Source organism: Colletotrichum abscissum, assembly GCF_030869225.1.
Source record: "Colletotrichum abscissum strain IMI 504890 chromosome Unknown Scaffold_28.1, whole genome shotgun sequence".
NCBI lineage: Eukaryota > Fungi > Ascomycota > Sordariomycetes > Glomerellales > Glomerellaceae > Colletotrichum > Colletotrichum abscissum.
In genome coordinates, this window is record NW_026850187.1 from 195,519 (window position 1) to 210,009 (window position 14,491).

Consider the following 14,491-nt stretch of genomic DNA (forward strand, 5'->3'; position numbering starts at 1 on the left):
AGGTGATTTTTCCTTCTTATAGCAATTCATTGACCATAAAGAGGTTAACCACTTCATCGCTTGTTTCTGCTTGATTAGCATGCAAGGCTGCTCATGATACCCCCTCGAGAATCCCTCTTGCGAACTAAAAAGCCACGGCGATCCTGCATTATTAAGCTGTTCATCTTGGTGCCTTCACTTGCTCTCACCTGTTGGATTTCAAACCATTCAACTACATGTCAGCACCATAGCCAATTTAGGAAACATGCTGCGAGCTGCATGCACGATTCATAAGCCACAAACCAACACTCAACCTACAGACAGCCACCCAACCACCCCAACCATCAACCTTATCTAGTCTAACGCCAAGAGATATTGCAAATCCGTGGGGGATAGGCTCCCTCGCTTTCGCTCGATGCAAATGCGACCGCTACCTTTACCTAGGGACGATTAAGCCAACAGTAAAAGGCTTAGGCTACCGCAGACCAGGAGTTTTAGACAGGGTGGTCATGCATACGTCATTATCCAAGCGTCGATTTGGCGTCCACATCTGCGTCTTTGGTTGCATTTTAGACCACCGCTTCGAAGGAGGGGTCGTTGTCTTCTAAGCAAATCCACTTCTAGTGGAATCTGTGAATGTTAGTAATGGACCGCTTGCCGTTCTCCACGGCCCACCGCCTGCATGGGATTTAAACCCGTCGGTGTTTACAACATGAGATGAATATATATGTGCACTGTCCATTTAGTCAAACCGTCAATTCAACTTCAAAGCATCCTGAGCATACATATCTATCTAGATCTCCCTTGAACATTCCCTATCTGCTATCATACCCAATTCTCGATTGTAGCTGAACATCATGTCTGGGTTCACCGCACTTCCGAAGGGCTCGCTCATCCTCGTCACCGGAGCCAATGGATACATCGGATCTCACACGATCAACGTCCTCCTCGGACTCGGCTACCGGGTGCGCGGCACAGTTCGATCAGAGAAGCCGTGGCTCAGCGAGTTCTTCCACAGCAAATATGACAAGGACGCCTTTGAATTAGTCCTCGTCCCCAATCTCGAGGACGAGGAGGCTCTCGGAAAGGCCATGGCTGGTGTATCTGGTGTTGCACATGTGGTAAGTGATTATCGAGAGAGTCCGAGAGTTCAATCAGAGAGTAAGGAAACCAGCGGCTGATCCACGCGGAATAGGCGTCCGACATTTCAATGAGTGATGACCCTAAAGCCGTCATCCCCTGGGTCGTAAAGGCGACTGAGACGGCCCTCTCCGCCGCGGCAAAGCACTCGAGCATCAAGCGTTTCGTCCTCACATCTTCTGCTTTTGCCGCCGTCATTCCTCAGCCCAACAAGGAGATGCACATTGACGAAAGTACGCTGTGCCATGAGAAACTGAAATTCATCCTCCCGTGATGCTGACTGATTTTCCTTCAGGTACCTGGAACGACTTTGCTATCAAGGCAGCGTGGGACCCGAACACGCCCAAGGAGATCAAGCCCGGCGCGATTTACTCTGCTTCCAAGGCCGAGGGCGAGAGGGCTGCGTGGAAGTGGATTGAGGAGAACAAGCCTGGATACTCGTTCAACACCATCCTGCCCAACTTTAACGTGAGTGTTGTGTCCATAATCACTGCGATGACAACGCTAACGTGGTTCTTAGACGGGAGAAATCCTCCATCCCAACATCGGTGGCTCAACCATGGGCTTCGCTCGTGATCTGCTCAAGGGACAGGGCGGCATGCTCAACGCCTTTATGCCCCGTAAGTCTCACCTAGCCTTCATCCGGCACATCTTCATGTACGCCAGACTAACGACTTTGGCAGAGTGGTACGTCGACGTAACCGACGTCGCGCGTCTTCACGCCATCGCCCTGCTCGCCGAGCCCGTCAAGTCTCAGAGGATCTGGGCCTCCGCACACCCCGTCAACGCATCCGACTTCATTGACGCTTTCCGTGAGCTGAGACCGGACAACAAGCTGATCCCGGAGAAGCAGGCGGACGAGGGGCGTGATATCAGCGAGCTTCCCCCAGCGGCCAAGGCTGAGAAGTTGCTGCAGGAGTACTTTGGTCAGGGCTGGACACCGCTGAAGGAGAGTTTGGCTGTGGGAATTCGTGACTTATAGGCTTGCGGGGTTGCGATGTCCGACGAGTAGTAAACGTCTTCTTAAATGGCCTTCGCTCGGGTTCGGCAGCGAGGATCAGGTGGAAAGAGAACGGGAATATCTTAATACCTAGACCAAGAGCTGCCATGTTCACAAATTTTGAACAAATGCAATTCCACATACGTACGCTTGATGTTTGCGATACTGGAAAGCTCGAGAAATCCTAAGATATGGCTACTTATATATGGATAGTTTTTCTCCTAGATTCCTTCGAGATTTGATAGTTTTGGGTCTAAAAGGACTCTAATGGTCAAACTAACTCAATTCGTCGTAGATATTGCATTGCGAAAGTGAAGCTGTTCCGAAATTATAATTAAACCACAATGTAGAGGAGCATTGACTATGAACTTTGTTACTAAAGATATCTTGCCTCGACTTGTTTTCGGGGGTAGGTAAAGCGATTGGCCTCATGAGTCGCGATATCTGACTGCTTGAGGTGAGGTACCTTGGGAAGGCGTCGGGTCACGTGTAGATAAGATAAAGAAAGGACCCGCCTGAAGCTCGGAGTCGGTGCCTTGAATGATGCATTTCCTCCAAAAAAGTAGCAACGCGCCGTCTTTCACGTACGAACACCTCTTTGCGCCGCTTTGAGCCTGGCTAACAGCATGGCCAGCTTTCCAACTTTCGACCCTTCTCGCCTGACGAAGAAGGCGGCTGCTCACTACTCTTCGGAATCAGAGGACGAGGAAGAAGACGACTACCTAGCCCCCGTCACAGACCCGTCGCAAGCCGATGATTACAGCGACTTGAACCCACGAAAGCGCCGTCGCGTCGGCAACAGCAAGGAAAGCGCCGCGCTCGGAATCTTTGCGTCAGATAGCGAAGATGACGGTCCTGGGAAGCGATGGAAGAAAAAGACACTCCGCAGCAAGGGCATGAACTTTGTTTCTACCGGCACAACTACTCTCGACGAAGATGACGATGACGACGCGAAGGACACCAATACGAAGGAGTACTCGGACGACTCCAATGCCGATGACGATGAAGACGACGAGGATGACGTCGGAGGGGTTGGTCTTGGATTTGGTGGAGCCCGCGGTGGCCTGGGATTTCAGCCCGCTCAGAACGATAACGAGAGTGACGAGGACGAGAAGGCAACTGGCGCCCCAGCACGATCTTTCGCAAAGACAAAGTTCGATGGCAAGAACATCCTCGGCCGCGGCTTCGTTCCATCGTCTGCGAACGTGCCGGTCCTGAACCCCGACCTCCAGGACACCCCTTCGATGCCAAAGATGGCCCGCCCAAGCGCATTTGGCGCAAAGGGAGCGAAAGGAAAGCCGAACCCGAAATCGTTCGGTGCGCGGATGATGGCCAAGATGGGTTATCAAGAAGGAACAGGTCTCGGAAAAGAAGGACAAGGTCGAAGCGTTATCATCGAAGCTCACCTCAGACCACAGGGTGTCGGTCTAGGTGCCGTCAAAGAAAAATCAGAGCACGAGAGGAAGGAGGAGAAGCGACAAGCGAAACTACGAGGCGAGGAAGTAGTCGACTCGGAGGAAGAGGAACGGAAAAGAAAGCGAGAAAGGAAGAAGAAGGTCGCAAGCGCAGGCGGCAGCAGCAGCGTCAGCACTCCCAAACGACAGAAGCCCAAGTACATGACGGCGGAAGAGATCAAGAAGTCTGCCCCAGGACTCCACATCCCAGAGGCATTTGCGCCTATCCTGGATATGACAGGACCCGGGAACAAGCTTCTGACGACTGCTTCTGGACTCTTGACGCCCACTTCTGCCGCAGTTGTCGAATCTCCCGAGCTGGTGGCTGCGCGGAAGCTGGTGAAGCGAGCACATGCCGACCTAGCAGCCTTTTCGGAAGAGTGGAGAAACCTGGAAGAGCGAAAGACTTGGGTAGATCTGGAATTGCGCGAAAGAGAGCAGGAGATGGCGGAGCTCGCCTCAGACTTGGGAAGACTGCAACTGTTTTCCAACATTGTCACCAACGAGCTTCCGTTGGCTACTGAATGGGAGGACGTCATTCGCTGTCTAGAGAAGGCCGTTCAGAATATTGGACCAGCGACCGACGAAATCTCGGACCTCGCGGTGGCTGCCATCTACCCCTTCTTCCGCGACCCCGATTGGAACCTACTGGAGGACCCTACGCGGTTTTCTACTGAGCTTAAGGGTCTTGGAAGTTTACTGATGAAGCCTGGCGAGGGCAACAAAGCCTTGCACAAGTGGGAATCCACTGGTCTGAACAGCAACGACCTATACCGGCAACATCAAAAAGCGACAACACCTTACGAAACCATGATGTACAAACTGTGGTACACAAGAGCCATGTCGGCCATCCGGGATTGGGATGTTTTTAACCCCGCACCGCTACTGGCTGTATTAGAGGCATGGGCAGACCTGCTGCCTCCCTTTGTTCGCGCCCAGTTCCTCGATGCCGTCGTCCGCAAGTTGGAAACAGCCGTAGCGGAATGGAACCCGAAAAAGAAGAGACAAAGCCATAAATTGCCTCATCTGTGGCTTTTCCCCTGGCTTCAGTACCTGCCCTCGTACCACCTGGAGCCCAAGGGCACCGGCTTGGTTGCCGAAGTACGGAGGAAGTACAGACAGCTCATTGATGTTTGGGACTTTGATCGCGGCGTGATCCCTGGCCTGGAACAGTGGCGTGATGTGCTTGGTGACCAATGGCGCTCCTTGATCATGAGCCATGTGTTGCCTGCTATGGGACGATACCTGCGCAAGAACTTTAGAGTAGACCCGAGCGACCAGGAGCCATACCTGCCTATGCTCACGGGCGTTCTCGAGTGGTCTGATATCTTGACGCCGAAGGTGCTGGGCGAGGTCATTGTTACAGAGGTGTTCCCCTTGTGGCATGAGAAGTTGAGTGAGTGGCTTAGCCTGGAGGATGCCAATTTCGAGGAGATCATGGCATGGTATGAGTGGTGGAGAGACGACGTTTTGCCCGACCCTGTGAAGAACTTGAAGTCGGTTCAAGCAGAGTTCAACAAGGGCATGGGCACTATTGAGAAGGCATTGTAAAACATGACGCTGGCATCGTAGTCGCAGCTTAAGCTTTAGGATCATCACTTAGAAGGTATCTTTTGCAACGCGCAATGACAGCACCCTCTCTCACTTGGATACAGTCAGTCGTGAGACGAAATGGTATGGCCTTAATTCATGTAGTGCCGCAAATGGAAGTGCCCATCTTACGAGGTACTTAGACTATCGATCTGGATTGAACCTATGTTATCGTGACCATGCAAGAGAGCTTGATCTCGACACCATTTTCAGTTCTTCGATCGCGTTTCGCACGGATGCAGTTGACATGGCACATGCCATCTAAGCTTGATCCCACAGGACTCGTCCGGACATTTCTCCCGGGTATGACCCCTCCCTACATATCCAATGACCGGGGTGATGATCACATTTGGAGTTACCATTAGCTAAACACGACAAGCAGGCTCGAGGCCAAGCTTTTAGAGAAACAGGATAAGCAAGGAAGCATAGACGTAGGACACGGGTGTCGTTGCAGCCAAGCACCAGTCAAGCACGAGCCAAGCTCATGGTGAAGGTTCATCCGCTAGGCCATGATCGTTGAGTAGAGAAAGACAAACCGTTTGATGACTTCCTTGAGATGTGATGGCTGGACTTGGCGGTCTATAGGTAGTTTCCTGCGGCACTTGAAGTTGGGGCGTTTCCTTGGCGCTGTGACACGCGAGCTTGATCGTCGGTGAACGTGACAGAAACGCCCAGAGGTGTCAATGGTGATGAGAGGAAGAACCTTGGCTTTTGAGCGAGGCTTCTGCGCGATTACTCCTTGACGGAGATGCTTCGTTGAGCTTAGGCAGTGCGACATGTCCTCGAGGGAGAATGCAAGCTTTTCCGGCGGCCGTCGACCGACCTCAAGAGGGGAAAGGGAAGTTTCTGAAGGCTGTCACTTGCTAACTATGGTCAGTGTTAGTTCACGCAGGATATCCGATTCGGCCAAGATGGTGAGGTGAGCGCCTATTTCTGAAGTCGGTTTGAGACGAGAACCCCTGGACATGGCGATCTCAAGGGCCAATCACATGCGATCATGTAAATGCCACCCGTTCATCAGAAAAGGAGGAGCTGAAGAAAAGCCAAAGAGCTAAAAGCAAACAAGGTTCGGGAAGTGGGAGCCTCATCCCTCCATCACCCCTACCACCCCTACCTAAAGGCTACCACGTCTTCCACCCTGGTCACTTTTCTTCTCCCTCTCCCCAGGACCCGAGTCCTCATCCTCCTCTCCTCGAGCCCACGTCACCATTTCGAAACATCGACAGCCGTGAAACCTGTGGAGCGCTCTACCCAGCCTGGCTCTGACCCAGACGGACTGTCTTCGGATGAGCCCCAGTCTACACTAGCACAAGCCACTGGGATTCTGGGAATCCTCTTCAATGAATGTTCAGTTGACGGCGACATCGGACAGGCACTGCCCCTTTTCACTGTATTGAACATGCGATGGCTTGCCCACATAACCCATGCCAGATCTCGCTCTGCCCGGCAGCGCGATACTCCGGGTCAATATGGTTCCACGAGACCCGCAAGACAAGACTTTTAACAGCGGCACGAGCCTATTTGGGTGTTTACACCCGCGTCCTTGGGGGTTCATTGACAATCTCGAAGTCCGGCTCGACGGACAACTTCGGAAACGCGGAGGATAGTTATGAGAGAAACGAACGCCAAAGTCGATGGATCATGGCACGAGGTATACCTCCAGTCCTTGACCAAACAATCCTTCGCGGCTTGTGTGCATCAACTCACCACCCAAGGCCGAGCGACGAGTGAATATCTGATGATCATTATTCCATGATCCGACGTGATGATGTCCCGCAGAAATTTCCGTACCAGACGATCAAGCCCCCAAACCAGGAAGGGTACAGAGTATAGCTCTGGCCCCCAATAGCGCATAGAGCCAAGGCAAGACACGGCGGTAAGCGTGCACGCGGCCATCACCAGTTGAGCCATCAGTGACTTTGGGTTTACGATCTCAGTATGGCTTTGGGATGGAACCCCGTTTAACACCATTTCCCGCTGAGCTCAGCGGCCGGCGAGTAAGACCTGATCAGGACTTATAGGTGCATCAAGCTCTTGGCGTGAAGACAAGGCGCCAGCCGGACGTGCAGTTAGCATGGCGAAGCAAGACGTTGCTCAACGATGCTACCCGCCACCTAAGTCCAGCATGTATCGATGATACTCGAGCACCATTATGATCAACTTCAGCGCGTCTCCCACAAACGCCATGGACCTGCCATCTGTAGTTCAGACCATGGTTGAGGCTCCACCAGCACGGGCCCCTACAACGTTGTGCGGCACTTGGCATCGTCTCATCGTCTCCCAAAACAGGGGCTGGCGGGGGTTCAGACTAGCCCCCGAATAGCTTCATTGGCGTCTCTCCCTGTGTGTTCGCTCCGCCTGAAATTGCTTCTCGGGCTTCAGCTTCATGTCTCTATTCTGTGGCGCTCCTAGCTGTCCAATCCTGTCATCCCCAGATCGCACGGCACTTGCCATCATCCCCCTTGTCTCGGTGACCACATGGTCTCCCGCGTCTTGAGACCGGCCAGGAGCGGCCTTCCTTCCCGGCCGAGAACTCCTCACCCCATCCCCGTCTCAAGAATACGGTTATTTCACTAGCGTGAGGCTGTATTGGTCTACTCCTACCGGTGCCATTCCACGCAACATGGATCGTGTTTGGGCCCAGTACCGCCAAGTTGGCACTAGCTCGACATACCCCGGCCAAGTCAACCTGCCTTTGGGACATCTGACAAGCTGTCTAGGGGGTACATATCGATGACTTCCCGTCTGTCGACCCGTTCGGTGTTGAGAGATGATCTTGAGTCTTCTAGGGCTGACGTCTCATGGGAGTTTGCTTGCTTTGCTTACCTTTCGTCTGTCTTTTTCTCTTCATCCTGCCTTGACGGCACTTTACGTTCCTTTTTTTTTTTTGCCCAGGCGGCTTTGCTATTCTAATCTGGTTCTGTAGTCCAGAGGCAGGTCCCTGGTGTTTTATTCTAATAATCATGTCTGAGCGATCGTGTCCCGTGTCTGGGTCCATGGGTGGTGGAAGATGTCCCGCGGGTGCACATGGGCAAACAGCGAATCGACGGGTTGGACCGCGAGGTTGTTCCTTCTCAGGGTATACTCAGCAAGGAGACCTTCATGCTGCTTTTGATGTAAGTTGCCGTCTCGATCATGGACCTTCATCAAAGCTAACAGCATCAGATACCACGAGGAGTGGACGTTGATGAGTGGCTGCGTGCTAGGTGAGACCTCCTCCCTGGGTTATTACGGACAGGCTACTTACAAGACAAAGGGAGAGAAAAGCCATCAACGAAATTGTATACTCGGACATTCCGTCAGCGGACCACATCGCCCAAGTGAAGAACGTCGATACCCTCGTTGCGGATGACAGAAACCTATTAGCCGTTGCCTTGGGCGCACCAGCTCGACAAGTCATTCTTCGAGCCGAAGGGGTAGGATCTCAAAGTGGATGGAAGGACGGATACCTCAGCGCCGAGTATGGCTTCAACGCACCCGACTCGAACGAAGCTGCCGGAGCCCTCGCCAACTGCCCTGGACGCGTCTGGTCCGATCTCTGCGAGAGAATGCCCGGCTGTGTTTCACGGGGACGCGTTAGAGAGTCGGTTGCCGCTCTTCCCCTCGTCGAAGGAACCGAGGAATATGTTCCTGATCAAGCCCTCTGGGCTGCTATCGTGGCTCTAGGCATGCTATGCTCCATCTATCGGTACGAAGACAAGAATGATGGGTACGACGGTGTCAGCATCAACTCGATCTCTACCAAGCCTCGCGTCGAAATGAGCGACGACCTTGGACCGGAATTGGTAGGAATCCCGCGGACTATCGGACTGCCATACTGGCAGGTCTCACGACGCATGGGACGTGCTATTCCCCACCTGACCTTCTTCGACCAAGCGTCCTATAACATCAAAGTGCGCGATCCGACTTCCGTCTACCCATATGTTGGCCGCTTCGACAATACCGATCTCCGGTGGCCCATGTTTGGAGAGCGTACCGAGATTGCTTTCCTGAAGGGCTGTGCCGACACTTCGGGTAAGTCCAAATGCCATCGCAATAATCCCCAAGACACTAACCTGTTATGTGTGCAGCATCCTTCCAACACGGCCCAGATGCCATAGCCGCTTGCCAAGAGCACGTCATGAACCGGAACAACGAGGGCCTGTTGAGGGAGATGATCAGACTCAAGGAAATCCTCGAGAGGATGCCGAACGCCTTCCACTCCATCTCAACCAACCCCAACTCGGGCGACAACTACGTCTCGGCGGCCGAGTGGGTGCGATGGGGCAAGTTTTCCGCGCCGCTGTCCAAGAGGTGCCCTGCCGCTTCCGGTCTTCAGTTCCCGCCGTATCTTCTCATGGACGCCTTCCTTGGGCGCAAGAAGTACGATTCGTTCCTCGGCAACGAGGGTCTGCACTTACGCGCATGGCTGCCGTCTAACCTGCGAGCTTTCATCGCCTCTGTTGAGTACCACTATCGGATTCCAGAGTATGTCAGAGAGTCTGGAGATCCACGACTCATGGGCGTCTTGGATGGAATTATCGAGGCGTACACGGGCGAGCGAGGCTTTATGGGCACACATAGGTACAAGGTGTTTGGTATCCTCGAAGTCGCCTCCAAGACTGGCCGGACGGAAACGAACGGTGCCTCTGGCGCCTCTGATGATTCAGGAAGGCCGTGGGAAGAGGTGCACCGCCAATTCTCGGATGCCATGAAGGAACGCCTGGAGCCTTACCGTGGGAACATTCCCGTCGAACCCCATGAGATGCGCGGAACCTTTGAGGAGTGTCGGTACAAGTCGCGTATCCTCTCTCGATCTTTTGTCGACTCGGATCACGATCGGTCAATCTCCATGGTCACGCTTGACCTACACAACACTGGCATCACGTTCCAGCCGGGTGACAGACTCGCCATCATGCCCCTTAACAGTTGGGAAGAATGTGCCAAGGTAGCTGCGGCACTCGGTTTGGACACGATGCTTGAAAGCCCTGTTCTTCTCGACCGCAAGTGGTCTCGATTTGCGGAGCACTTGGAGACGGTCTCTAATCACGGCGTTGCGAGCACCTCCACGAAGACAAGGAAACTCATGGTCAAGGATATCCTCCGCCGAGGTCACCTGGCACCGCTGACCCAGGATCTCGTCCTCAAGATCCACGCCATGCTGAGAGCCTCGTCGAACACTGTGCTTCAGGTCTTGGCGACTGAGGAGTGGCCGGTCCGTGGCTCACTGGGTGACCTTCTACAAGCCGCTGTCATGGACACACCGACGCACATTTGGGACCAGGCATTCGACCTGTCCAATGACGTGGCGTGGCTTAGCGACCTCATCTCGGTCGAGATCCCACGAACATACTCCATCTCCAACTACCCTGAAGAGCTTCTCCCAAGCACCGTCGACCTCACAATCTCACGAGCAGAGTACAAGCTCTGCGCCACGTTTGCCGGAAAATCTGATATCTCACGATCGGGCGTGAGCAGTGGCTACCTCAACCCACCCGTAGGCTCACCGGATGACTTCATCGCCGACGAAGACGAATTGCTCGTCGGGATCTCCAGACCCATCGCCTTCCAGCTACCTCTTGATGGCGCCGCCCCCTGCGCATTCTTCGCCGGTGGCAGTGGCATTGCCCCTTTTAGGAGCTTCTGGCAGGCTCGTGCTGGCCGCTCAGTCGGAAAGAACATGCTTTTCCTCGGTGTCCAGAACCGGGAAAAGTTCTGCTACGAGGATGAGCTCCGTCAATACGTCAATGCGGGGCTCATGGAGGTTCATCTCGCGTTTTCCCGTGATAGCCGCGGTCTTGCGTATGACCCCATCATGAGAGACCTCATCGAGCGCCGTACTGAGCCACGATACATCGACTCGCTCATCGCAGAGCAGGGAGCTAGCGTGTGTGACTTGGTCATGTCCAAGAAGCAAGGTGGCCTTGGAGGGCATCTGTACATCTGCGGCTCCGTTGATGTTTTTGACTCCGTCATGAGCGGGCTGCGCAAGGCCATTTATAACCATCGGACGGCGACTATGGAGTCTACGGATCTGATCATCAACACCGCCTTTGCCGAGCGGCGTATCATGTTGGACGTGTTTATGACTCCGAAGCCGCTCCCCTGTAATCGACCAACTATCCCACTCTCACAGCTGTCCGTCCATACAGGACATAGACCTGGAGGAAGGATGTGGATTGCCGTTCATGGCAGTGTGTATGACGTGACGGATTTCTCCCCTATGCACCCGGGAGGCACTCTGATTATGAGGTCGAATGCGGGCGTGGATTGCACGAAATCCTTCGACAATTTGGCGCACACGAACAACCCGGAGGTGGCCAGCCTGCTCACAAAGTACTTCATCGGCCATCTGACCCCCAAACCCGAGTATCACGACTGCGAAGAGATCAGTGGTCTGTACGATATGTGGTCGGCGTACCTGCGAACGACCGTCGAGACACTCGTATCCCAGCAATTCGAAATGGACGACATCCTCGGCTCGTCGAAGCTGTGGTTCCAGGGCAGCCTCATCAACATGCTGGGTGTGCGCATCTTCTACCAATACCAATCCCGCCTCCTCCAAGGAGGGTTCTCTGCCCTCTTTGGACCCAAATTCCAAGAACTCGTCCTCAAGCTCTCCTTCACGATGGCCAATGCCGCTTCCGTCGGATCGGATACCAAACTCCCCGACATTCTCGGCATCATCGCCAGGGCCAAAACCTCCACGGATGCCGTAACAACCTCCAAGGAAGTCTCGCGCATCGGCCAGTTCATCTGCGACAGCGAACCAGCCCGCCTAATGGAGCGCGGCATCATGGACTACGCCAACAAGTCAGTCCAGCTCGACATTGAGCTCCTCGAAGACATCCGCGAGGAAGCCTGCCACGGCATGGACGCCTTCGACACGGTCATGAACCTCGAGTCCTCCTCCCAGTCCCAGCGCGTCACCGTTCTCTGCCAGTTCCTCATGCAAACCCTCGAGCGCATGGCCAAGCGCCTCGAGGTCTTTTACTCCAAGCTGGCGCAGTGCTCCATCTACCACCCCGAACTCGAGCGGAACCCGGCCCGCACTCGCTGGGACCTCGTCAAGCGCCGCGTCCGCGACGGGTCCTTCTTCATCCTCACCCAGAGCACCGTCATCGGCGGCGCGCCGTCCTATAAGTCTTCCGCGGCCGCGGGCGAGACGGTGGTGTTTGACAACGTTCTCTCGCAGATCCAGCAGACGATTCGCAACGCGCCTCATATCCCCAGCCCGCCGCTGCAACAGCTGCAGCAGCAGACAATGCATCTCAACGAGCGACATCGCGTGCGTACGGAGGCACCCCTCAACGGCGCCACGGCATTCGAATCCCACCAAAATAGCAACGCCCTGAACCGCATGTCCACCTTCATCGACAAGAACATGCGCGCCATCCGCCGCCTGAGCAAAATGCCACCGGTGCCCTTGAACATGACCTTTGAGCAAATGGTCGCGGCCAACCAGCCGCAGTTCCACGCCAACGGGGTCACGACGCCACCTTCGAGCCGCGGTTCGAGCCGCTCGCCTACCCGGGGCCGTCCCCCGGCCGCAAACGCGCTACATATCCAGGGCTTCGCGCGCTCGCGTACGCCGTCGTTGGCGGAAGAGTCGATGAACCGCATCACGCTTAACCGGCGCGGCACAAACAGCTCAGAGGGTTCGCGGTCCGGCTCGTCGCTCTCGCATCACCAGTACGGTCATCACGGGCAGCATGGTGCGATGCCGATGATGATGGCGCACCACGGGCACGGCGGCATGCCTCACCACTACCCGCCTACCCCTATCGCGACGCCGCCGCTGGACCCCAACACGGCGATTCAGTCCATGGTCAGCAGGCTTAACCTGAAGTCGAGGAGCGTTGCCGGGTCGTCGCCCGCGTCACCGGCCTTGTCGCTGGACGAGAAGGGCCGGGTGGCGCGCATGTCTGCGCAGACGGCTGCTTCAGCGCATAACCCGCGGAACCGGTCGACGAGCACGCTGAGGTCGTTTAAGTTGAGGGAGTTGGTGGCGAACCAGGAGCCGATGAGGGTTGCGCCAACGTTTTAGACTCGGATGGTCTGGGGAGAGATGAGTATGTAGGGAGCGATCTGAAAATGGGTTTAGTAGCGCAGGCGTGATATGTAGCATGTTATCGAATTGATTAATTGTAACTTTTATGATGTAATCGACTGTCTGGCTTTTCAATTGAGTACTATGCAGAGATTCTCTTGCACACTGCAGCTATAGTACATGTACAGACGTCTCATGTACCAACGGTGATGAGCGTGGTCTATGCCATTCGGCTGTTGTAACTCACTGAAGGATGTTCTGTGATAGTATCATCCCAATGTTGGAAATATATCAAGAGAAGTGGCCTTGCGGCTCATCAGAAGTTCAAGTTTCATCTGTTTTTGATGCCATTTTAGTATAAGGTACCAGCTGCAATGTGTATGGCTATCTCAGATAAGCCATATCGGTACTTCGTCTACAACAAGAAGCGCCCAATGTCACAAGACATCTTCTAGTCTTTTCGTAGTATAAGGATCGCAGGATTCTTGCATCCAGGCATCCACGACACTGCACTGAAGTCAGCACAAGCCATCAGTCAACGGATTTCTGCCCAAGGATGTAACAAACACTACTTTATCGCAACGACACTCTCAAAGAATACTTTGATTGAAGGGAGAATCGAGTTCAATCTGTTGTTCACAACCAAAACTAGGTGATAACGATCAAGCCATAGGCAATCTATGAAGGAACATGAAGGTACAGGAGAGGGTCTCGACCGGCCCAAAGATCGTCTCAAGTGTGGCGAGTGAAGAAGTGGCTGACGCACCAGACTGTGGCTGAGCTCTTCACTCCACACCACCACGTGCCCAATTAGGTAATAAAGGTACAGGAGTACTTGGGAGCCCGGTCCCGCGCCCAGGCCGCCGAACTGCACATCACACACTTGGCTCCAATCATCTCCAGTCAACCTACCAAGGAACGAGAGGAACCCAGGCGAGTATGACATCGCCACGTCCAAAGCTCTCTCCACCGCCAGTCCTGCCAGTGTCTTTCTCTCAGTCCGTCTGCTAGCACACTGGGGATATCAGACCAAGGAGACCATGATATCACCCGTCCACTTGGCACGCACCCGTCTCGTCTCGCATTTCTACCACGCTGGCAGGCCGCAGCATCGCCCGTCCATCGTGCCCGTCCCCGTCTCAGCATGATTGCCAGACAAGGACCACCCCCGGCCGACGGCGTCCATACCCCCCGACTGCCCGGTCCTTTCTGTGTTCTCTGCTCTTCTACAGCTTCTGCAGAGCCCACTTTCAATCACTCCCTCCGTTTCCATCTCGTGCCAAAGAAGGCTGCAGGAGT

General features: G+C 54.4%; 4 protein-coding genes across 4 annotated transcripts; all 4 read left to right on the forward strand.

Moving 5' to 3' along the window:
- Nucleotides 1-836: 836 nt before the first annotated feature.
- Nucleotides 837-2,101, forward strand: CABS01_10728 (NAD dependent epimerase/dehydratase; the record flags this gene model as incomplete). The annotated part of the gene is made up of 5 exons (XM_060544083.1): nt 837-1,100; nt 1,175-1,352; nt 1,415-1,587; nt 1,640-1,739; nt 1,803-2,101. The coding sequence occupies 5 exons, from the start codon at nt 837-839 to the stop codon at nt 2,099-2,101; spliced, it is 1,014 nt and encodes a 337-aa protein (XP_060398807.1).
- Nucleotides 2,102-2,745: 644 nt separating this feature from the next.
- Nucleotides 2,746-5,124, forward strand: CABS01_10729 (tuftelin interacting protein 11; the record flags this gene model as incomplete). Its single annotated transcript, XM_060544084.1, has 1 exon — nt 2,746-5,124. The coding sequence occupies one exon, from the start codon at nt 2,746-2,748 to the stop codon at nt 5,122-5,124; it is 2,379 nt and encodes a 792-aa protein (XP_060398808.1).
- A 581-nt stretch (nt 5,125-5,705) lies between these two features.
- CABS01_10730 (uncharacterized protein) lies at nt 5,706-6,030 on the forward strand (the record flags this gene model as incomplete). Its single annotated transcript, XM_060544085.1, has 2 exons — nt 5,706-5,803; nt 5,880-6,030. The coding sequence occupies 2 exons, from the start codon at nt 5,706-5,708 to the stop codon at nt 6,028-6,030; spliced, it is 249 nt and encodes an 82-aa protein (XP_060398809.1).
- Nucleotides 6,031-8,190: 2,160 nt separating this feature from the next.
- On the forward strand, nt 8,191-13,189 carry CABS01_10731 (sulfite reductase flavoprotein alpha-component; the record flags this gene model as incomplete). The annotated part of the gene is made up of 4 exons (XM_060544086.1): nt 8,191-8,279; nt 8,329-8,369; nt 8,431-9,177; nt 9,234-13,189. 4 exons carry the CDS (start codon nt 8,191-8,193, stop codon nt 13,187-13,189), a joined length of 4,833 nt encoding a protein of 1,610 aa, XP_060398810.1.
- Nucleotides 13,190-14,491: the final 1,302 nt, after the last annotated feature.